Source organism: Hemitrygon akajei, chromosome 25, assembly GCF_048418815.1.
Source record: "Hemitrygon akajei chromosome 25, sHemAka1.3, whole genome shotgun sequence".
NCBI lineage: Eukaryota > Metazoa > Chordata > Chondrichthyes > Myliobatiformes > Dasyatidae > Hemitrygon > Hemitrygon akajei.
Window position 1 is genome coordinate 28,221,749 of NC_133148.1, and position 24,164 is coordinate 28,245,912.

The window sequence follows — 24,164 nt, forward strand, 5'->3', positions numbered from 1 at the left end:
GATGTTTGCAGAGCACCATTAGTCATGAACTCCCAGCTAGAAAAAGTCCCATCAACTACTACCCTTTGCCTTATAAGGGCAAGACAATTATGAATCCAAATACCCAAGTCATCATGGATCCTTTTAATTTTAATCTTCTGGAATAGCCTCCCATGAAGGATCTTGTCAAATAACTCACCAAAGTCCATGTAAATAACACCCCAGCTCTACCTTCATTAGTCACTTTAAGCACATCCTTGAAAAACTCAGTCAAGTTAGTAAGACACAACCTGCCCTGCACAAAGGCATACTATTCATCCCTAGTAACATGCACAAAATGCTGGAGGAACTCACATGGAAAGGAATAAATAGTTAATGTTTGGGACCAAGACCCTTCATTAGGACCATCCCTAATTAGGCTAAGGTTTTCCAAACGCTATTAAATGCTATCCATAAAAATCCTCACCATAGCTTCTCTACCACTGATGTGAGACTTATTGGCCTAGAGTTTCCAGGATCATCTCTATTTCCCTTCTTGAATAATGAAACAACAATAATTACTTGCCACTTCTCTGGGACCTTGCTTCGGGTTTCATCATCAGGCCCCGGGGACTTATACAAATTAATGTTCTTTGAGAGACCCAACACTAACTCTTCTTTGCCTTAAAAATGCCCTGGCATATTAACATCTTCTCAATTATCTTGTACTCAAAGTTTGCCTGAAACACCGATTGTTCATTTATTTCCATGAATGCTGCCTGACCTGCTGAATTCCTCCAGCACTTCGAGCATGTTGCCTGAAAATATCTGTTCCCAATTCTCCCTAGAGAAACACTTTATAGTTTCTCCCCCAATTTGACACCAATCTAATCCTCTTCTGCAAGGCCATGCACAACCTTCACTGTATCTTAAAACTTAAGGAGTTGGGTTCATTTGTTCCCTAACTGTTCTTCCAATCATTAACAACATCATTTAAAAACAAAGTGCTTTGGGTTTTTGCCAAACTGACATAAATTTTGGCTTTTATGCTCCTAATCATATTCTGTATTTTTGCATGGAATAACAAAGCAAAAGTAACATACTGGCATAATGAAATGGATTTACGGATGATTGTGACATGGTTAAAGCATGCCAATAATAATGCACATGGAATTAATCATACAATAAGCATATTGGGATCCAAGACTCAAGCTTATTTATCACGTAACATTGCAATACACAGTGAATTGTGTTCTTTGCGTTAACAACTAACACACTCAAGTGTGAGCTAGGGTGCCACATATTCGAGCACTAACCTACCATGTCCACAATACTCAGCACAGCAATACAGATCACAACAAGCAACAAAACAACAAGACAAGATTGCAAGCAGTTCTGGTACAAGATGGTATATATTTAGATTATACATTGAGAAACCCCTAGAATTAAAATATATTTGTTATTGTATTTCAAATTATAAATACTGGGAAATTTGAATTTGGGTTCTATAACATTAGTTTTACATTTCATGCACAAGGAGTTTGTTTATTGCTCTTCAAACTGCAACCAGAGGGAAACACTCGGGAGAAGCAGAATCCATGGGGGAACGGGGTCAATTCCTGAAGTGAAGGAAACTTCATTAGAAATGGAAAAGTGAACACACAAATGCGTGTATAAGTTGCAAGGAACTAGAGAGCTGGCCAGAACACGGGTAATGATGAGGTAAAGACCAAATTTGTCAAGAAGTTATATGAAATCCAACTGTTGCAGGATGGAGGAGGAAAGAAATGGTTGCCTGAAATATACAAATGGACTCAGGGAGAGAAAAAGAATGGCTACCTGAAATGTTCAAATTCAGCATTAAGTCCAGAGGTTTGTAAAATGTCTAGGTGAACGATGTGTTGCTGTTGCTTGAGTTGATGTTGGAATAATGTAGGAGGCCAAAGATAGGTAAATCAAAGCAGAAGTGGGACAAAGACGTGAAAGGTGACTGGAAGCCTGCAAATCAGCATATGATTTCTCCAATGTACAGAAGACAACATTGTGAGTACCATAATCTAGCACTTCGAGCATTTTTTATTTTCCTATGGATTTCCAGCATCTAGATTAAATTTTCATATAAATTCAAGCAAATACAAACAGAATTTTCATAGACAGCATTCTCCTAATTTGCAATGTGCCTGATCTCTTCTAAAATAGGTCTTGTGATATATAATGCCAATTTTTAAGATGTAACTTGAACAAAGCAACAGCTCACTGTGATTCATTTGTAACAACCCGGTCGAAATCCTTATTATTATACTATGATATTAAAATTGTATCCTAAAAGCAACTCTTAGAAGCCCATAAAAAGGCTTGATCAAAAGAAAACATACAAATTTTCTGACTCTCTGATCATGATAAACTGAACACAGAACAGTATCAATTTAACATGAAAAAAAGACGAAGAGCAATATGTTAGCTGATCCTGATTTTAACTTGTCAGACCTCTACACGGAGTCGGGGAAAGAGGGAGAACTGCTTTCCATCAGTGCCAGCAGTAAATCTTTATTTTACAGCCAGGGAGGAGAGTGCACAGACTCACTGTAACATCCATTCATCAGGCTGCTCTTTGAAATAATGTACACGTAGGGAGAACATCCTCAGAAACTGGATCACACAATGCACAACTTGTGTTATGCGGTTCTTAGAAACAACCGCAGAACAAAATTGTGGACTTGATGCAGTTTGCATGAAGACCACAATTTGCTTTCCAGTCCTCCATACGTCTGATGAGCCAATAATGCAGTATGCTGAATAAGCACAGTGGCATCGAGAGCACGCCTGGACCTTGGTGTGGGCCACTCACTCAGAAACCCGCTTTTCATTACTTCAGTCTGGTCTGCCTGTAAAGACCAAAGCCTGCAGAGCACTTCACTAAAAATGTGCCTTATGCAAGTTGTTCTTAAGTAATTCTTAATGGCCATGGCAGGAGTAGGCCCTACCACTCCAATGATCTCCAGACTAACCTTTGTCTCCCTCCAATTTCCAGCTCCGCCTCCATTTCTTTCCCCAGACACATGCCCCTTTCTCAAAGGAAACTTTCAATATAACCTGACAATCACTAGAACAATCTGCAGCTTGATCACCCTACCAACTATCATTTCAACACTTCCAACAAGTCAGTCACAATCTCCTCCCTCCAAATCATTCATGGCTAACACACTTCCCTACCCATTCCCAATCATCCATGGTCCTGTCATCCCAATCACACATCTGCATGACCAGAACTGTGACTCACTCAATTTCCCTCACCTGAAGGCAGTGGATGTCAAGAAAGGATTTCCCACAGAGAACATTTTGGGCCTAAAACCCTTGAGAGTTTTGTTGAGGGTTGGCATGTTTTGTTTATGACTGCTGTGACCGTATTCTTTGGCACTTATGCAATACAGTTTAACACACCTATGCACCATACAATTTCCAAGTCATTGTGCCTTTGTGATTTCCACTCTATAAGCCAGTAGGGATTACTTACCGATCCTTTTTCTTTCCACTTTACAATTATATAAGGTTGATAATTTTGTGTAAATAATTAGACTCAGTTTCAATAAAGTTCTATGCTGATATATACTTAGTGAGTGAAAGTCCATTTAAAAATAGTGAAAAACAGATTAAATCAACTGGCTACAAGTTAGAGATGTAGATGCATCAATTATGTAGTGTCTGTTGAAGTTTAATACAATAGGTCATAACTCTACTTTCCAGAGAAGAGATTCTATAACATTGTGACCACTATTACTATTGTCTCCAAATATTGTTTCTTTAAAATCCAATGTGATTTGCATCAAATCAAGGCAATAACATACTGTAAATTATCAATAAAGAATAACAAAACAGCTTCAAAATTCAACAATATAGTTTGCAATATTGATTTCAAATATTGAACAGTGATTAGAAATAATACACTACTTACCTCAATTTTTACAGTTGTTGTTATCTGAAGATAATAACAACTATTTCACACTTAAGTTAATGTTATTTTAACTTTAGTAATTGTATTAGCTAAATAACCCTTAAGGTACCAGGTAAAATGTTATGAAGTCACAACAAGGCAAAAAAATTCAGGGAAGATATAAAGTACACACCAGGTAAAGTTCAGATTGTATCCACATCTTCTTCTGTGCAGTAAACACAGATCTGGATGCTTTCACTTCTGTCAGGTCACACGTATTATGCTTTTTACTCAATTTGGTGTATGCTTGAGAAGTGCAGCGATATAACATTATACAATGCACTCAGAATGTGCTTACACCAGCATCTGCTTTTACATGGTGCATACAACGACTTACTCAAAGGTTAAAACACTGGGAAGAAAAAGTGGCCCTGTTCAGCCAAATACAATGTCTAAATTGTGGTAATTTATCATTTTATATTTGACTGTTGGAGGCAAAATGGTGCAGAATTGATACAGAACATAAAAGAGATCTGAGTTTGTAAAAAAAAGTGAGCTTAGTAAAAGAAAACAATATGGTGTGAGCGTGCTTTTTGTCTTCTAAAATTTTTGAATGGTATTTTGTTGTTTAGTAATTTCATTAAATTACCAGAACTACTTAAGCAAAGAAATCTATTTCATGAAATTTTATTTCAGTTCCTGACAGAATTTAGTGAATCCAAGCTTCTGATAATGTTCTTGCTTGATCAGCAAGATGTGGAGCTAGAAATCTGTGCTTGGCCACTTCCACCAAAGGCAGCAGAACGCTGGCTCCTTGCGCATTCCACTCATAATGGAATACTGAAACTGGCCAAAAGGCAGCAAAATTAAGAGCTGACTATCTACTACTTCACGGCAAAGATATTTAATAAAGTTACTTGTCAAGTATACTATTCTACCTGGCTAATTTTGAGTCTGTCGTGGTGTAAATATAGAATAATTCATGATAAATAATTCCCACCGTTTTCATCATCAAACTTGTGACTTCTTCCCCCATCTTCCAGCAACATTGGGAAAAGCATTTCTGGAAAGACCAGATGTAGCAACAATACCTCAACCAGCAACTCGGGTTTTTCCGGCTTTTCAATGATCATGGCTGATCTGACATTCCCCAGTTCAATGAAACAGCTCTTTCTTGATGAACCTTGACTTAATGAATGAACAGATATCTGTCAACTGCAACTTTAAAAATAGACAAGGGCTCAGCCCACTCCTTGCTCTGGAGCACGAAATTTCAACTTCCAGAGAAATTCCTCCTCATATCATCCCATAATTCTCCGACGAAGCCTTTTGGTTCTGAATTCTCCCATGAGGAAAAATTCCTCTCAGTCTAACTCTCCAACAACCTGTGTTTCAGTAACAATGCACACTAAGTGGAACTCAGCAGGTCAGGTAGCATCCATGGAAATAAATAAACAGTTGATGTTTCAGGCCGAGGTCCTTCTTCAGGACTGGATGGGGGGGGAGTCTGCCAAAATAAAAAGGTGGGCAGGGGAGGGGAAGGAGGGCAAGCTAGAAGGTGACAGGTGAAGACAGGTGGTGGAGAGGTCAAGGGCTAGAGAAGAAGGAAGCTGATAAGAGAGAAGAGTGGCCCACTGGAGAAAGAGGAGGAGGAGGGGCACCAGGGCAAGGTGATTGGAAGGTGAAAAGAGGTTAAATGCCAGAGTGGAGAATAAAGAAAGAGGAGAGCGGGAGGGTTCTTTTTTTAAAAAAAAAATCAGGGTTTCAATAAGATTGCCACTGAATCTTCTAAATTCCTAACCATAACCTGATTAACCCTTTCCTTGTAGGGAGAGTTTAAAGACTGACTGGTTAAAGTTCACAGTCTGAGTATTTCTGTGAAGGTGAAAGATGAGGATGGCAAAGTTCTGGAAATTTGAATAACAAGAAATGGTGCAAATTTAGCCACAAGGTAAAGGGAAGCCCAAGTAAGGTTCAGGAAGTTGAAATTGAATATAAATGAAGCAGAAAGTAATTTAAAAGAATCAGTAGGTTGACAAGAGGCCATGATACCTGGCAGGTCGGATTAAGGAAAATCCCAGGCAGTTTATGTATACAGTACAGTGCCAAAGTCTGAGGCCCATACATATATATCTAGGGTGTGTCAGACTTTTGCACAGAACTGTAGTCATTTTATGTATTGCACTGTACCGCTGCCACAAAAGAAAACTAATTTCACGACAGGTGAGTGATGATAAATCTGATTCTGATATGGGTCTCTATTGTGGTCTGAGAGTGGGAAGGGAGCAGGAAGAAGGGAATCATGTTTGGGAAGAGGGGAAGGGAGAAGGAATGGAGTGGGAAGCATCAGAGGGACATTCTGTAATGATCAATAAACAAATTGTTTGGAATCAAATGACCTTGCCTGGTGTCTCAGGGCTGGGTGTGCCTGTACCTGGGCCACCCCCTGCCCCGGCACTCCTTCTCTGCCACCCATCTCTCTCCCCTCCCGCAGCATTCCACTCTCACCTTTTCCAACATTCTTTGCTCCTGCCAGATTTACGAACTAGCTTTCCGCTCCATGTTGATAAACACAGTACAACGCAAAAGTCTTAGGCACCCCAGCTATTAATACGTGCCCGAATCTTCTGCACAGTACTGTATGTTTTTTTTAAAACATAAAGTAACTATGAAAAGGGTAGGCCCCCTCAGGGATACGGAAAGGTAGTTCCATTTAACAAAGAATGTGGAGATTTTGGACAGGATGCAGGAGAGATTTACCAGGATGCTGGCTGGATTAGAGGATGTGCTATGGAGAGAGACTGCCAAACTTCAGCTGTTTTCTTTGGAGTGGTGGAGGCTGAGAGGAGAGCTGATATAGGTTTATCAGATTATATGACGCATAGATAGATTAGGGAGTTGGCACATTTTCCTCCCGTAGAGTCAAAATGTCTAATATCAGAAGGTATACATTTAAGGTGTAAAAGAGATATGTTCAAAGGAGATATGTGGGCCATAATTTTTGCTTTATACAAAGTGGTAGGTGGCAAGGGAGGCAAATATGATAGAAGCATTTAAAATGAGCTTAATATGCAGAGAATAGAGGGATATGGACTTGTGTGGACAGAAGATCTAGTTCAGTTAGACTTTTAATCACTAATCACAACATCTTAGGTCGAAGGGCTTGTTCCTAGGCGATACTGTTCTACTAGAGGAAGTGAGTGAGGTACTAAATGAGAACTGCACGTCGGTATTCATCAAAGAGAAGGACATTGGATAATAGTAAGGGAGGGATACTCTAGGACATGTTGCTATCAATAAGAGATATTTGATCACTTGAAGAACAAGGAGGATAAGTCCCCTAGGCCCTGATGGGAATGGCACACAGAGAGGCAAGGCAAGAGATTGCCGGGAATTTGCCAGAGAGTAGTGTGTCCTCTTTAGCCACAGATGGAAGTCTCAGAAAACTGGAGAATATCTTAAATATTGCTATAATATCAAGCAGATATGACAACAACAGTTAAGAGGCGCTTAAAGGCAGGGAAGGAACAGAGGGGGTTGTGCAGGCAGATGTCAGTTTAGACTGACATCGTGATTGGAGCACAGACATGGGTTGAAGGCCTGTTCCCGTACTGGTCTATGATCTACCTCTATATCTACAAATGAACCTCCCCAGAATAGCCTCGAATGAAATCGAACATTTTGAGGACCCAAACTGTTTTTAGTATTCTAGATACGACCTCGCCAAGTGCTTTGTGAATTTGCAGGACTTTCCTTCTTATATACTCCAACCCCATTGGAAAAGGTTTCAATAGGCACATTTAATATCAGAGAAATGTATTCTTTTTCTTTGCAAATAAGGGCCAATGTTCCATTTGCCTTCCGTATGACCAGATAAATGATATGAAGAGAGAAACTACATTGAAGTGGATACTAGCAACAAATAAAATTTATTTTACTTTAACTTAAAATTAAACTTAAAACTTTAAATTAAAATTTAATTTACTTTAACTTCTTTGAATTCCTGGATAAGGTGACTTTGTGATGAATGGATCTTTACTCTTTAAGGTTTAGAAGAGCAAATGTTAGACATCATCTGGAATTCTGTCACCGATCAATACATTTTTGAACCAAAGGAGAATCAATAGAAATAGGGATAGGAAAGGAAAAGTGAAGACCACCTGCGATCTTACTGAACAGTGAAGGGTGCTTGTGTAGTCATTATCCCGAACTTCAGCAACTCACACGGAAAACCTACATCTCCAAGTATAATTACTTAGCTCAATCTCATTCTTCCAAATATCAAATGAAAAGCCTGGGCACTCTTTTAGTTCAGCATGGATGCAATAGGTCCAAAGTCCCCTTCCACGTGGTAAATTTTCCCTGATTCTCCTTCATGATATTACACACTGCTGGTCAACTACTCATTCTGTGTATTAAGAAATGTTTCGTTTTATCAGAAGGACCCCGATTTTCCAGAACTAAAAATGCAAAAAGAATCAAAAAGGAATCACTGATTTGTGACATGGAGTTTTGGCACTAAATAGCCAATGTTTTGGAAAGGAGAGACAAAATAAGTTGAAGAGCAAAATGAAAGCATTTTATCCTAAAGATAATTTTTGAAATTAAAAAATTTAAAATCTGAAAACAGAATGTACCTATTCAAATGTGACATTTTACCAGCTGGACAGCTTGCAAGTCAAATTTAAACCTGTAACACATGAGCACCCAAGAGTCAGATTGAGATGTGAATTGAATGCAAAAATCCAGAATGTTGAGCTACAGGCGCACAAATCAAAATCTATTAAATATTCCTGGACAGACCTGAGACGACACTAAATTTTCCAACACGAGTACTTCCTCCAAGAGAAAAGATGAAGCAAAATAGCTTCCTTTCTCTGAGAAATACTGTATGTCGAATGACTTTCCCTACAGAGTGACTTAGGGGAAATCTTGAGGAAAAAATAAACAATGAATCCCTATAGGAAACCATGCTTCTAACCAGGTATGGTACATTACCCGGTAGACCCATGCTCTCCATAATCTCAGTAAAGCACCTTTTGCCTGGAAGGAGGAAGAAGTCATGAGAAATAAAGAAAAATGAAACAAGTGTTTAAGAAAAGAGCAAGTAAGTAAATCTGAACAAAAACTAGATAATGTGGAGATTAATGTGAGGCTCTGATTCAGAAACTGTTCTTTGTAGATTATTAATTCTAAGATATTGTTTTCTTCAATAAAAGCAGAGATATAAAGAATGGCAATGTAAAGTGTTCTCAGCTGATTCTGAGAAAACAGTAATTTAAAAGAAAATAACATGTTATGGTAAAATGAATGCAAGGTATGAACAGGGCCTTTATGAGGAAGTGAAAGATGTTAGACCTCATGCAGTGATGACTAATCACCTGCAGAAGGGATTTAAGATAGTTTAAATTAGGGGCACAGCAACAAAGCCAGAGTAGTACAGACACACAAACATACCCATTTGTCCAGATCAAGAGGCTTGCATTGTGGATAAAATGAAAAGCAGAAAAAAAAGTATATTATTTTCAATTTGCACTTCTTTCTGGACTTTTCTGCCCACATGATGGGTCACACACACACACACACACACACACACACACACACACACACACACACACACACACACACACACACACACACACACACACACACACACACACACACACACACACACACACACACACACACACACATCCAATGGCCAACAGCAACTTTGACGACAAGAGGGGATTAAAAAAAACCTGTTTCAAAGTTAATTACCGGTAATACAAATCCAGTAAATGGCATGATAGAGTATTTCAGACTATCAGTGAATCACTGGAAATTAGAATGATTTGTTTCCTGATAACTGCTGTTCAAGGATAATGTTGACTCAACGTATTTTAACTTATAACTCTTCATAAAATATTTTGTACAATTTAGCTGGCAATGCATAAAACATACATGTACTCTAGTTAGCAATACATGGTTGTAGTTATGACTTCTCTAAGAAAAACTATGGCATGACAGACATTTCAGGTTAAAAAATAACTGTAATTTAAATTCAATTACAACATCTCTCTGCTGATAAAACATTCAGTTACTCACAGAAACCAAAAGTACATCACTGAAAGTCAGTAAAACATCCAAATAACAAGTATACACAAGTAATATGTGACACAAAGATATCTAGTACTTTTGTATATTTGTAATATTTATAACATATTTGATATTTCAAAATTCAGTTGAAAATATCACCTTTAAAAAATGTTTTGTCCGTTCGGTATTCTGTCCGTAGCATATGCTAAACTTTAACAAAGAACTGTAAAATCTATTCATATTGTTTTCTGGGTTTTCGTAGGGGCAAGGAATGTGTTATATTTAATCTGCTCAGTATTTTTTTGTCAAGTCAGATATCTCCATATACTGCTTTAACAGGGTAATCAATCGATGACTGAAGGAATGCACAAGTACGTTTTGATCTTAGGCCACACCACTTGATAATAGCCACACCACGCTCTCTGAAGAAGATATGTGTACCTGTATAAGGTGAATGTCATTTAAAAAGTGGATATAATTTGACTGCAAAGATTTGTCTATATATAGAAAATAAATGCTGCTAATCTTTATTTATTTAGAGATACAGCACAGAAAAGGCTCTACGAGCCTCACCACCAGCAAACCACCTATTTAACATTAGCCTCATCACAGGACAATGTACACTGACCAATTAACCTACTAACTGTATGCCTGCGGACTCCAGGAGGAAACTGAAGCACCTGGAGGAAACCCATACAGCCAGGGCGAGAATGTACAAATTGTTACAGGCAGGTTGGCTATATTAGCATTCTGCTAACTACTATACTACCGTGCATAACATAAGATCAACAAACATGATAGGTAATTAGTAATCTATAAACAGAGTATTAAAATTATTACAACAAAGCAAAGAGAAAATTACTCAAACAGAAAATGGTGCAAATACTCAGCAAGTCAGACAGTATTTGTGTAAAGAGCAACCCACACAAAATGCTAGAGAGACTCAGCAAGTCAGGCAGCATCTATAGTTGGGAGCTTAATATTGAAGGATACACATTGTATCAAAAGAACAGGCAGGTAGGCAGAGGGGGTGGGGTGGCTCTGTTGGCAAAAATCAAATCAAATCCTTAGAAAGAGGTAACATAGGATTGGAAGATGTAGAATTGTTTTCAGCAGAGTTAAAGAACTGCAAGAGTAAAAAGATTCTGATAGGAGTGATAAACACACCTCCAATGTGGGCTACAAATTTCAATGGGAGATTAAAATGCACGTCAAGAGGGCAATATTACGATAGTCATGGGCAATTTCAATATGCAGGTAGATTGGGAAAAATCAGGTTTGTGCTCATTTTTGGATCTTAAGAGATAGAATTTGTAGAATGCCTACAAGATGACTTTTTAAGAGCAGCTAATCTGGAGCATAGAGCAAAAATTAGTGGGAAGTTAGAGGATTGAGAAGCTTTTAAAAACAAGAAGGTGGCAAATAAAAAAAGTCATAAGGAGAGAAAAGGTGAAATATGAAGGTCAGCCAGCCAATAATATCACAGACGATACCAAAAGTTTTTTCACTCATATAAAGAGTAAAAGAGAGGCAAGAGTAGATATTGGATTGCAGGAAAATGACGCTGGAGAGGTAGCAATGGGGGACAAGGAAATGGCGGACTAGCGAAATAAGTATTTTGCATCAGTATTCACTACGGAAGATACAAGCAGTGTGCCTGATGTTCAAGAGTGTCAGGCGGCAGAAGTGAGTGTAGTTGCTATTACTAGAAATTTGAAAGGTTTGAAGGTGGTTAAGTCACCTGGGCCAAATAGACTACACCCAAGGATTCTGAAAGAAGTAGCTGAAGAGATTATGGAGGCACTAGCAATGATCTTTTAAGAATCAATAGATTCCGGTGGTTTCGGAGAACTGGAAAATTGCAAATGTTACTCCACTTTTCAAGAAGGGAGGGAGGTAGAAGAAAGGAAACTATAGACCAGTGAGTCCAACCTCAGTGGTTGGGAAGATGTTGGAGTCACCTGATAAAATAGGCCAAAGTCAGTATGGTTTCTTCAAGGGAAAGATCTTGCCTGACAAATCTATTGGAATTCTTTGAAGAAACAACAAGCAGGATCGACAAAGGTCCTTAAGGTGGATGATGTGTACTTGGATTTTCAGAAGGCCTTTGACAAGGTACAAGATAAGAGCACATGGTATAACAGGGAAGATTCTGCTATGGATAAAGCAATAGCTGATTGGCAGGAGGCAAAGAGTGGGAAGAAAAGCAAACACGAGGAAATCTGCAGCTGCTGGAAATTCAAGCAACACACACAAAATGCTGGTGGAACGCAGCAGGCCAGGCAGCGTCTACAGGAAGAAGCACTGTCAACGTTTCAGGCCGAGACCCTTCGTCAGGACACTGTCAACGTTTCGGGCCAAGACCCTTCGTCAGGACTCAGACCTGACGAAGGGTCTCGGCCCGAAATGTCGACAGTGCTTCTTCCTATAGATGCTGCCTGGCCTGCTGTGTTCCACCAGCATTTTGAGTGGGAATAAAAGGAGCCTTTCTCATCGGCTGCCCATGGCTAGTGGTGTTCTACAGGAGTCTGTATTGGCACCACTTATTTTTACATTGTATGACAATGATTTGAATGACAAAATGATGGCCTTGTGGCCAAGTTTGCCGACAATACAAAGATAGGTGGAGGTGCAGGCAGTGTTGAGGAAGCAGGGAGGCTGTAGGAAAAATTACACAGATTAGAAGAATGGGGCAAAGAAGTGGCAGATGGAAATCTGTGTCAGATGTTACACTTTGGTAGAAGGAATAAAAGTGAAGACCGTTTTCTAAACAGGCAGAAAATTCACAGATCCAAGCTGCAGAGGGACTCGACAGTCCTTGTGCAGGAGTCCCTGAAGATTAACATGCAGGTTGAGTCTGTGGTGACGAAGGCAAATGCAATGTTATCATTCACCTCAAGAGGATTAGAATATAAAAGCAAGGATGTGATGCTGAGGCTTTATAAGACACTGGTGAGGCCTCACTTGGAGTATTGTGAGAAGTTTTTGTCACTTTATTTAAGAAAGGTTGTGCCGACATTGGAAAGGGTTCAAGAGAGGTTGATGAAAATGATACAGGATTGAAAGATTTATCATATGAGGAGAATTTGATGACTCTGAGCCTGTACTCACTGGAATTCAGAGTAATGGGGGGAGATCTCATTAAAACCTATTGAATGTTGAAAGGCCTCAATAGAGTGGATGTGGAAGGATGTTTCCTACAGTGGGGGAAGCCTAGGACCAGAGGGCATAGCCTCAGTATAGAGGGATATCCATTCAGAATGGAATTGAGGAGGAATATCTTCAGCCAAAGGGTGGTGAATATGTGGAATTCATTGCCACATCCAGATCATTGAGTGCATTTAAGACAGAGTTTGATAGATTCTTGAACCATGAAAGATTACAGGGAGAAGGCAGAAGAATGGGATAACTCGTTCCATATACACATCAGGTCCTCAGGACTTGCCCCTCAGGTCCTGCCCGCATCAATCCCTTCAATCACATCTGTGGGACATGATTTCCCATGCTGACTATCCTGTTTCAGTCCATGCCTTACCAAATGTAGGGAGATGCTGTCTCTCAGAATCCCAGTAACTTGCCCATCACTGAAGCATGGCTCACTGATTTGCAATTGTCTTTGCAGTCCTCCTTAAATTAAGGCACAACTTTAGCCACCTGTGGCTAAGGAAGATAAAAAAATCTCTGCTAGAATTTGAGGAATTTCTTCCATTTCCCACAGCATCCAGCAATACTCGTGGTCGGGCCTTAGGGATTTATCCACCTTTATGCATGGCAAGACCACCAACACCTCCCTTTCCATAATATTGAAATGTTTCAGGACATCGCTGTTCACTTCACTGAACTTCCAAGCTCCCACAAACTTTTCCACAGTAAATTTATACAGGTGACCTCACCCATCTTCTGTGGCTCCACCAACAGAAGACCACACTGATCCTTAAGGTGACCTATTCTCTCTTTTGCTTGAAATTTACTTGTGGAATATTTTATGATTCTTGTTTATCTACCTGCAAGGATGTCACATGACCCTTTTTTGCCCTCTTGATTTTCTTCCTAAGTGTATTCTTACATCTATGCTCCTCAAGGGACTAACTTGATTCCAGCTGCCAGTATCTGGCATATCGCTTCTTTTCCTGACCAGGGCCCCAATATCCCTTGTCAGCCAGGGTTGCCTAATCCTACCAGCCTTGCCATTTACCAGGAACATGTTGGCTCTGAAAGCTCCCTATTTCACATTTAAAAGTCTCCCACTTGCCAAATGTCCCTTTACCTAACAACAGCCTCTCACATTCAACCTTTGCAAGTTACTGTAAAATGCCATCAAATGCCTTGTCCAAATTTAGGACACATGGACCACCCTATCTTTAGCCATATCTATTTTAAAACTGATAGAATTATGATCACTATTCCTATAGACACTTCAGCCACTTGACTAGTCTCATTTCCCAAAGAAACATCTACAATTTGCTTTAGGAAATGTTTTAATTTTAAAATTTAGAAAAGTACAAATGTGGAGTAAATATAAAGGGAGTTTGCAGATAGCACTTAACAAGTTCTGCCTTATCTAATCCCTAAGCATTATGGCAGTCCCAGTTAAAAGGGAAGGTAACAGTCAACAACCCTATTATTCGTCCTCAATCTGCAATCTCCATTCGCATTTGTTCCATATTTGTATTTTTAAATAATGACAATGAAAGCCAATAAAATCAACAGAACCTAATGACTTCTGTGAGGGTTTTGGTTGCACAGGTTGTTATCTTCCAGGATTCCATAGATGCAAGAACAGTTCCCACAGATCAGAGGGAACCCTATTCTTTAAGAAAGCACGAAGACACAAAAAAGGGAACTACAGACTAATCACACATCACTAATATAAAAAAGACTGGAATTTAAGGTCAAAGAAATGGTTACATGGCAAGTGAAAGATGACAGTCCACATGCACCATGACTTTAATACACGTTCATTAGACATCAAAGTTACAACTCAACCCATACAATTTGTAAACTTTTATTTTGTTCAAGGCTTCTTCCTATATTTGAGTACCAGCCAATGAAACTATTAGATTAACAAATGTTGGATAAATGTTATAGCCGTACTAAACATTTAAATTTATAGAGAGACAGTCACAGGGAGACAGGCAGCCTGGTAGGTTACTAGCCACTATACATTACCCCTAATAAGTGATAGAATATGGTGGGAGTCGGTAAGAATGTGAAAAAATGTAAAATAGATTCATATCAGATTTGTGTCAATAGGTAGGTAATAGTCAGTGCTGCTCCAAGGGCCAATAGTCCCATTTCCATGCTGCATCAATGACTCTATAAAGCAAAACATTTTAAAGTTACATACACTATCCTGAACATAATTCAAATTCAATGCCCTTTGCTATGTACATAATGATCCAATGCGATAGTTGTCACAGATTCATAACATTGATAATAATTCAGCTCTTCTAATTACAACAGGCTATCCTTCTCACTTATACATTGTTAATATCAAAATACAAAGCTATAAGGATTTTGAAGTCTGAGTTTTGTAATTTTGTAATTCTATGATAACAGGTTGTCACAGCCGGGTGAGGTAGCGGGGATTAGCTCCCACTACCTATTAAATGCTCCCCATGGCATGCATCCCAACCAGCCTCTGACAACAAAGTCCAGCTCCTGGCCTTCATGTGTGGCTTAGCTACCAAGCCCAGCGGATCCATTTCTAAGCAAAGTTGGGCTACTGGCACTTTAAAACCAGTCGTTTCTCTTAGATCGGGTTGGTCAGCTATGGTTAGGAGCTTACCTAGGAGAAGAAAAACTTTAATCTCAAACCTCTGCTGCTTTGTGGCTATACCTATTCATGGGGAAGGCTTCGGAAGTAAACCCCAAGGGAAGTTCCCAGAGCTGGACTCCCTAAGGCAGTCTTATCTTGAGTTCAATACAGACGGGCAACTCCTGTGACGACACAGGTGCCAAATTGTACCAGTCTCTGTCATTCCTTCGGATTCGTCAGCTGTATGGAGAGGGGGATCCTGGGGCATGACCATCAGATGCTCTCCATGTTATACTGCTCTGGCTTGAATTATTATGTAGACAGCTAGGACATAATATCCATGGTCGACCCCAACCAAAAGAGGGCCTCACAATTTTCAGTGCTCATACTTTTGTGATACTTCAATCACAGATGAAATAAAACTGAAATATTTAACAAGTCAAATAAATTACATAGAGAACTACCACTCATCTATGATAGAATGCAAATTTCAATTGCTTAGACAAGATACAATTAATGTTGTAACTTTAAGTTAAATGTCACAGACTCTTTGTCAATTGTTTCAATACCTTGTGAATATTTTCATTTCACTATAGCTTTTCACAATCGATATAATAAAAACTTTAAAAACCCATCTAGTAAGACAAATCGGGGTTCATTCAATGCCAGGTATTTCCCCTGTATCAAGACAATAGAATTAAAAAGAGTGAATTTGTAATTATACCATCTCATCCAACTTCGCAACTTACCTCATGGCCCCTTTCAACGGTGTTGGCCAGCATTTCCTGCAGAGCTCGTACAGAGAGTGACTGCTCCAGGACAAAGCTGCAGATTGCAAGGTCTGGAGGAACATTCTGTAAGTAGAGAAGGGAGGGAAATTCAGTGCTATTCTTCATATAAATTAATTTATCTGAAATAAACATTTTTATGTTGGTCATATTACTCAATTAACCAATAATTAAAGTTACAGATGAAAAAGTGCCGTGAAAAATTACCAGAAACTTTAAGAAATAGAATACAGCCTTTTGAGCCAGTTCTGCTATTTCATCCTATGATTAAACCACTTTCCTGTTCAATCACTTAAACCACAAATCCCTCTAGCACAGCCATAGAGCTGAAGAACACTACAATGCAGAAACAGGCCCTTTGGCCCATCTAGCCCATGCCGAACTATTAATCTGCCTTTTTCCATTGACCTGCATCCGAATCATAGCCCTCCATACCCCTCCCATCCATGTACCAATCCAAATTTCTCTCAAATGTTGAAATCACACCCACATCCACCACTTCTGCTGGCAGCTCATTCCACACTCTCATCACCTTCTGAGTAACGAAATTCCCCCTCGTTCCCTTTAAACATTTCACCTTTAACCCTTAACCCATGACCTCTAGTTCTAGTCTCATCCAACCTCAGTGGAAAAAGCCTGCTTCATTCCACCCGATCTACAGCCCTCATAATAGTAATTCACTATTCACAGTGTTGAGCATACATAATGATTAAGCATTCATAACTTTTGTGGTAGAGGATTTCAATGAATCTTCTCATATAAAAGCTATTCCCCCAATTCCACGCTATTTCTTGGAGAAAGCAATCATGTCAACTTCTTATTTATTTCCATTGATGCTGCCTGACCTGCTGAGTTCCTCCAGCATTTTGTGTGTGGTGCTCTGGTCATCTTAGTTATGTTACCATTATTGGATCTGACCTGCTTTTTGTTGGGCAATCTTCCAAAAAGTCAACAGTTACTGTGTAGCTGCTGTAAAAAGCTAATTTTTACATGGTATAATATACATTTATACCACGTATGCATGTATATGACAACAATATACTGTAACTTCTCAGCCAGTAAGCTGACATATCCCTACTTCACTCTACTGCTATAATTGGAATATGACACTTCAATTAAAATTAAGTGTGCAATATTAATTCTTCACTATAATAATTTTGACTGAGCACATTTCTGCATTTCATTATCAGTGCAATTACAGGTATTTAATGAGATATTATAGCATGATAAAAATATATTACATCATTATAGCTTCCCGTTGTGATTCCCAACATTAATGAAAACATTGGCTAAGGGACTAGACATCTAAAGACCAGCTCTCCAGAATTACCTGTGCATTGAGCCGAGCTGTTCTAGTACAATTATTGACTTTTTGAAAGATTGCCTACATACTTACAGAGAGCAAAATAAATCCAATAAAGGTGTTAGCTATTCAATTATTCCACTCTCAATGATTAGACTAATGGAAAATGCCATCGACAATACAATCAAGTGGACATGCAGTCATAGACTGCAACTCAGATATGGGCACTTTAGACCAACATATCCATCTTGTCCATCTGTGTTAATCGGATTTGCCCTTTTCAATGCATCCCCTCAAGTAATTTATCCATCACTGGATGTCAAACTCACCAAACTATAGTTCCCTTGCTTGTCTTTGTTGCCCTTTTTAAATAAAGGTACAAGATTGGCCACCCTCTGGAGCTTCACCTGGGTCTACTGATGAAGCAATTATCTCTGCAAGGACCTCCACAATTACTTTTCTAGCTTCCTAAAAGGTCCAAGGATGCACTTGATCAAGTCCTGGGGATATGTTCAACTTAATAAATTTTAAGGGTACCGATACTCAATAGTTTGTACATGGTCCAAGACATCAGAACTCACTTCCCTCAATTCCTTAACATCCACAATATTCTCCAGATTTAAAACTGATGAGAAGTACTTGAAAATTCTCATCCTATTCTTGTGGCTCAACATACAGACGACTATGTTGATTTTCAAGGGAACCTATTCTCTCCCTAGCCACCACTTTACTCTTAAAATGCCCATGAAATCTCTTGGGATTTGCCTTAACCTTGCCTATCAGATCTGTCTCATGCCCTCTTTTTGTTTCTTGATTTCCCTTTTGAGAGTAGTCCTACACCTAATTTATGCTTTGTTTTTCCTGACCAAAGCCTCAATACTTCTTGACAGCAAGGTTTCACTAAACATAACAGCATTACGCTTCATCTAACAGGAACATGCCTGGTCTGTAGTACTGCTCTGAGAAAACTCTTCCACTCACCAGTTTTGCTTCACCTACAAACAGACTCATCCATTTGACCTACGCAAGATCCTCTGTCTTCCAAAAGTGACTGTGCCCCAGTCCTTACCTTGCAGAGCAAAAATTGCAGAGGATCCTCTAGGCAGGCACAGAGCATTATCACATCTTTGACTTACAAGGTGGCAAAAATTATTTGAAGTATCAGGAGGTAGATTATACACCACAAGATATTCAGCTTTTCTCCTGCCTTTCTGATCACAATAATTTACGCAGCTGCTCCAATTGAGATATTGGTCAATGGTGAACTCCCAGAGTACTGATACGGGTCACCGTTGATCAAAATCTCAATTGGAACAGCTGCAAAAATTGTTCTATAATAGTTTTATAAAATGAATATAATATTTTTTGTGGCGAAGAAGGCGTTCAACATGTAGACTTTCATCAGTCAGGGCACCGAGTACAAGAGTTAGGATGCTAGTTCTTGTACAAGATGTTGGTGAGGTCACACTTGGATTATTATGTAGTTTTAGGAGGGATGTCATTAAGCAAGAAAGAGTTCAAAGAAGATTTACGAGCAAATTATCAAGACTTGAGGGCCTGAGATAGCTCCAGTTGGGCAGGCTACGACTTTATTCCTTGGAGCATACATTAAAGATAAAGATTAGCTTTATTTGCCACGTGTATCAAAATATACAGTGAAATGCTTTGAGGATGTGCTGGGAGCAGGTCACAAGTGTGCCATGTTTTTGTGCCAACATAGCGTGCCCACAACTTACTAACCCCTACTAACCATATGACTTCGGAATAAAAGGAACCAGAACTAGAAAGCATAGTTCTTAAGGTGCGAGAGGAAAGATTTGAAAAAGAATCATGGTGCAACTTCTTTATACAGAACCTGGTGCATATATGGAATGAGCTGGAGAGAAAGCAGTTGACACAGGTACAGTAACAGGCATATGGATAGGAAAGGTTCAGAAACATGCAGTCAAACACAGACAGATGGGACTAGCTTAAGTGGACATGTTGGTCAGCATGGATGAGTTGAGCCAAGGAGCCTGCTTCCATACTGTATTACTCTGAACTCCGTAGCAGCAACAACTCTCCCACAACACTCATTCTCAATCATGTTTTATTGTCTTAAAGAGCTCAACACTATCTAGGACAAAGAAGTACTCATTTCTTCCACCACTGATACAACAAGTGGGCTTCAATCATCGCGAGCACTCACTTGTTTGGCTGAGGTGGCATAAGGTTTAAAAAGAGCTCAGGGCCTTTCAGAACTTTGTAGTAGGCTTCAATCATAAATATCCATTAGGCACTTGGCAAAGACCAATAAAAAGAAGCAAGGTGTAACTAGAGTGGCCATTGTTGAAGTGTTAGAGTGGTCAGGCTTTGGCAATAAGGGGTGAAGGCCAAGGTAGTTTTCTGGTAAGCTTTTATCTTCCTTTGTCTGTTAGTATATAGCTAGTGCGGTGAGAATGGGTGCAGAGTTAGTGGTATGTTCTTCGTGTGAGGAGTGCGAAGTCTCTCTGATAACTACACCTGCTTGAAGTCCATCAATCTGCAGCTCCTTAGAGACTATACTCAGGACTTAGAGCTACAGCTCAATGACCTTCAGCTTATACGGGAGAATGACGAGGTGATAGATAGAAGATAGAGGAAGGTATCACACCAAAGTTATAGGAGGCAGGTAGCCCTATGGCCATTCCGCTCAATAATATGCATACCACTTTGGATACTGGTGGTGGGGTAGGGGCGATGGTGGAATGACCTACAAGGGAACTGGAGTGATAAGGCTGAGGATGGGGTAATTAGTAGTGAGCCTGCGAAGAACAGGCAGATGGTAAGGCAAGATTGCAGTGAGTGGGATGAGTTGAAGCATGGGGGCAAAATTGAAAAAGGTATTGAATATAGGACAGATGGTGATATATTTGAATGTATACAGTATATGGAATAAGGAAGATGATCTTGTAGTGCAGTTAGAGGTTGGCAGGACTAACATTGTGGGCTTCACTATATTGTGGCTGAAAGAAAATCATAGTTGGGAGCTTGACATTTAAGGATACGTATTGTTTCGAAAAGATACACATAGTCAAAGGGGGTGGGGAGTCTCTGCTCGTAAAAAGTGATATCAAATCCTTAGAAAGAGGTGACATGCTGTAGGATCGGAAGATGTAAAACCCTTGTTGGTAGAATTAAGAAACTTCAAGGGTAAAAGGACCCTTCTGGGAGTTAAGTACAGGCCTCTGAACAGAAGTCAGGATGTGTAGTACAAATTACAATTGGAAATAGAAAAGGCATATAATAAGGAAATTACAAAGGGATGAGAGTGGAACTGGCCAAAGTTGATTGGAAGGGGACAGTAGCAGTGATGATGGCAGAACAGCAATGGCCAGAGTTTCTGGGAGCAATCTGGTAGGTGCAGGATAGATGCCTCCCAAAGAAGAAGTAGTATTCTAATGGAAGAATGGGGCAACCGTGGCTGACAAGGGAAGTCAAAGTCAGAATAAAAGTAAAAGAGCAAATATAGTAAAAATTAGTGGGAAATTTCAAATATCACTCCACTCTTTAAGAAGTGAGGGAAACTTTGGGCCAGTTAGCCTGACTTCAGTGGTTGAGAAGATGTTGGAGCCCATATTAAAGATGAAGTTTCAGGGTACTTGGAGGCTCATGAAAAAGTAGATCAAAGACAATAGGCTGCTAAAAAAAATAACAGCCTATGGTATTACAAGAAAGGTAATAACTTAGATACAAGATTGGTTGACCAGTATGTGGCAAAGAATGGGAATAAAGGGGGTCTTTTCTGGTTGGCTACCGGTGATCAGTGGTGTTCTGCAGGGGTTGATATTGGGACTGCTTCTTTTCACGGTACATGTCAATGATTTCGATGAAGGAATTGATGGCTTTGTGGCCAAGCCTGTGAATGATACAAAGATGGCTGGAAAATGGGCTGAAAAATGGCAGATGGAATTTAATGCAGTATGAAGTGTTGCACCTTGAAAGGACCAGTCGAGGTAGGCCTTACACAATGAATGGTAGGACAGGGAGGAGTGCAGTCAAACAAAAGGATATTGGAATCCAGGTCAATAATTCATTGAAAGTGGCAGCACAGGTAGACAGGATCATAAAGAAAGCTTTTGACACATTGGCCTTCATAAATCAAAGTATTGAGTACAGAGAAAATTTGCAAGGATGTTGCCAGGACTGGAGGACCCGAATTATAAGAAAACATTGAATAGATTAGGACTTCATTCCTTGGACCATTTTTAGACTGAGTGGAGATTTGACAGAGGTATATAAAATTATGAGGGGTATAGATAGGGTAGATGCAAGCAGGCTTTTTCCACTAGGGTTGGGTGAGACTACAACTAGAGGTCATGGGTTAAAGGTGAAAGGTGAAATGTTTAAGTACAAACTGAGGGAAAACATCTTCACTCAGAGGGTCGTAAGAGTGAGCTGCCAGTGGTGAACATGAGCTTGATTTCAATGTTTAACAGAAGTTTGGATCAGTACATGGATGAGAGGGTTATGAAGGACTATGGTCCAGGTACAGGTCAATTGGAGTAGGCAGTTTAAATGGTTCAGCACATACTAGATGGGCCAAAAGGCCCGTTTCTGTGTTGTACTTTTCCATGATACTATGACTCTAGAACTCAGAATAGTATGATTTGATAAATTCATTAATGCAAAGGTATAATATCAGGATAAAGTAGCTGAACAATAAAAATCTCCTCAAACACACACATTAACTACTCTGTTATAGGCATGCTCAATACTGGAGAAAATTTCGGGTCAAGAATTACATAAAGTAAAATACCTTCGCATTTGATGTTGCTTCAAGGAAACAGAGTCGATTTCCAAATCCTTCAGCAGCAAGGCAGAGCTTAATTTGTGATTTGACAATGGTTGTGGTACATTGAAGAACTACCTCATCATCCTATCAAAGAGAAAAGAGAATGTTGTATTAAAAAAAAATCTATAAGCAATTTATCATACTGTCGTAGCAAATCAGCAATATTTGTCACAAATCTGAGAGGGTGGAGCTTAGGAGGGTGATGGCACCTAACAGAAACTCCTTTGCTTGCATCTTCAGAAACAACTTTATTTATATCTTTATTTTTCCCTTTCAGGGTTCTTCTGAAGACCCTGACCTGGAGTTATACACTGACTTCAGTTCTTTGCAGGAATGGGACCCGCTCTCGGGGTCTCACAACTGGCTGCTTTTCAATAAACCAAGGATGCGACCTAGAAGACGAGTGCGACTTCAGGGTACCGGATTTTCGTGGCTCTGAAGCTGCACGGACGGGACTCGGGGTCAGAGCCACTGCTTGGTGCGTCACTGGAGCCGGAAAATCGTAGGCAGCGACCTGGCTGCTGACAGCGTGCCCAGAGACCTGAGTTCTTTGGGCACAGAGCTTGGAAAAAGCGTTGCAACGGATTTTTAACATGGTAGATCAGTGAGTTATTCGTTATGTCTCCCCTCTCGCTGTCAAATGGGGACGTCTCTTTTTCCTTATTAGGGAAAGAGAGAGCCTGTGGTATGTCGAATACCGGGTGAATGAGCAGTCTTTGGGGTACTGCAAGTCTGTGTCTTTATTGATGCTTTGTTGCACACTTGAGTGCTCGGTGGGGGAACTGGGGGGGGGGGGCTTTGAGGTTCTAATATATAACTGTCATTCATTCTTTGGGGCACTCCTCTGTTTTCATGGATGTTTGCAAAGAGAAAGAATTTCAGGATCTATGTTGTATACATTTCTCTGACATTAAATGTACCTATTGAAACCTACTGAAGTTGTCAAACATGCTCTAGAACTGAAAAACCTGCAAAAAGGGGTGAATACAGCCCAATTCATCACAGGAAAAGCCCTCCCCATTATTGAGCATATCTACAAAAAGTGCTGCCACAAGAAAGCATCATTATGGACCCCCACCGTCCAGGCCAAGCTCTCTTTTCACTGCCACCATCAGGAAGAAGATATAGGAACCTTAGGTCACATACTGCCAGGTTCTGGGGTAGTTATTACCCTTCAACCATCAGGCTCAGAATCAGAATTAATATCACCGTAAGTGTGTAACTCTTCCATTATTATGGTTTTCCTTACACTTCATCAGAAGGACTGCGGTGGTTCATGAAGGCACCTTGTGGGCAATCGAGGATATTAACAAACTCTGGCTTTGCTAGCAACACCCAGGTTTTAAAATAATTAGAAGTCTATTCTTAAGAAGTCGATCAATAACCGAAAGTACTGTTATTACTCAGTGATAAGTTCACCTATCCTTTATCATATTCATCCAAAAATATTTGTTTTTCTAATCTCTGCTGAAGGCTAATATACCTGACCAGCACTTACTGCACACCCCATTTTGCTGAGGGAGCAATGTTGATAC

The 24,164-nt window shown here is 39.7% G+C and overlaps 1 protein-coding gene across 6 annotated transcripts in view; it reads right to left on the reverse strand.

The window, feature by feature from the left end:
* The window catches only part of LOC140716481 (ryanodine receptor 1-like), a 560,721-nt gene that overhangs the window by 494,718 nt on the left and 41,839 nt on the right, over positions 1-24,164 (reverse strand). For 4 of the 6 annotated variants that reach the window (XM_073029248.1, XM_073029245.1, XM_073029246.1 and 1 more), the window contains exons 2-4: positions 22,594-22,713; positions 16,475-16,579; positions 9,347-9,367 (exon numbers count right to left, since the gene is read on the reverse strand). In XM_073029248.1, the coding sequence (XP_072885349.1) occupies positions 9,347-9,367; positions 16,475-16,579; positions 22,594-22,713 (246 nt within the window). The remainder of the gene's footprint in view (positions 1-9,346; positions 9,368-16,474; positions 16,580-22,593; positions 22,714-24,164) is intronic. The other 2 variants (XM_073029249.1, XM_073029247.1) reach the window with 1 other exon arrangement.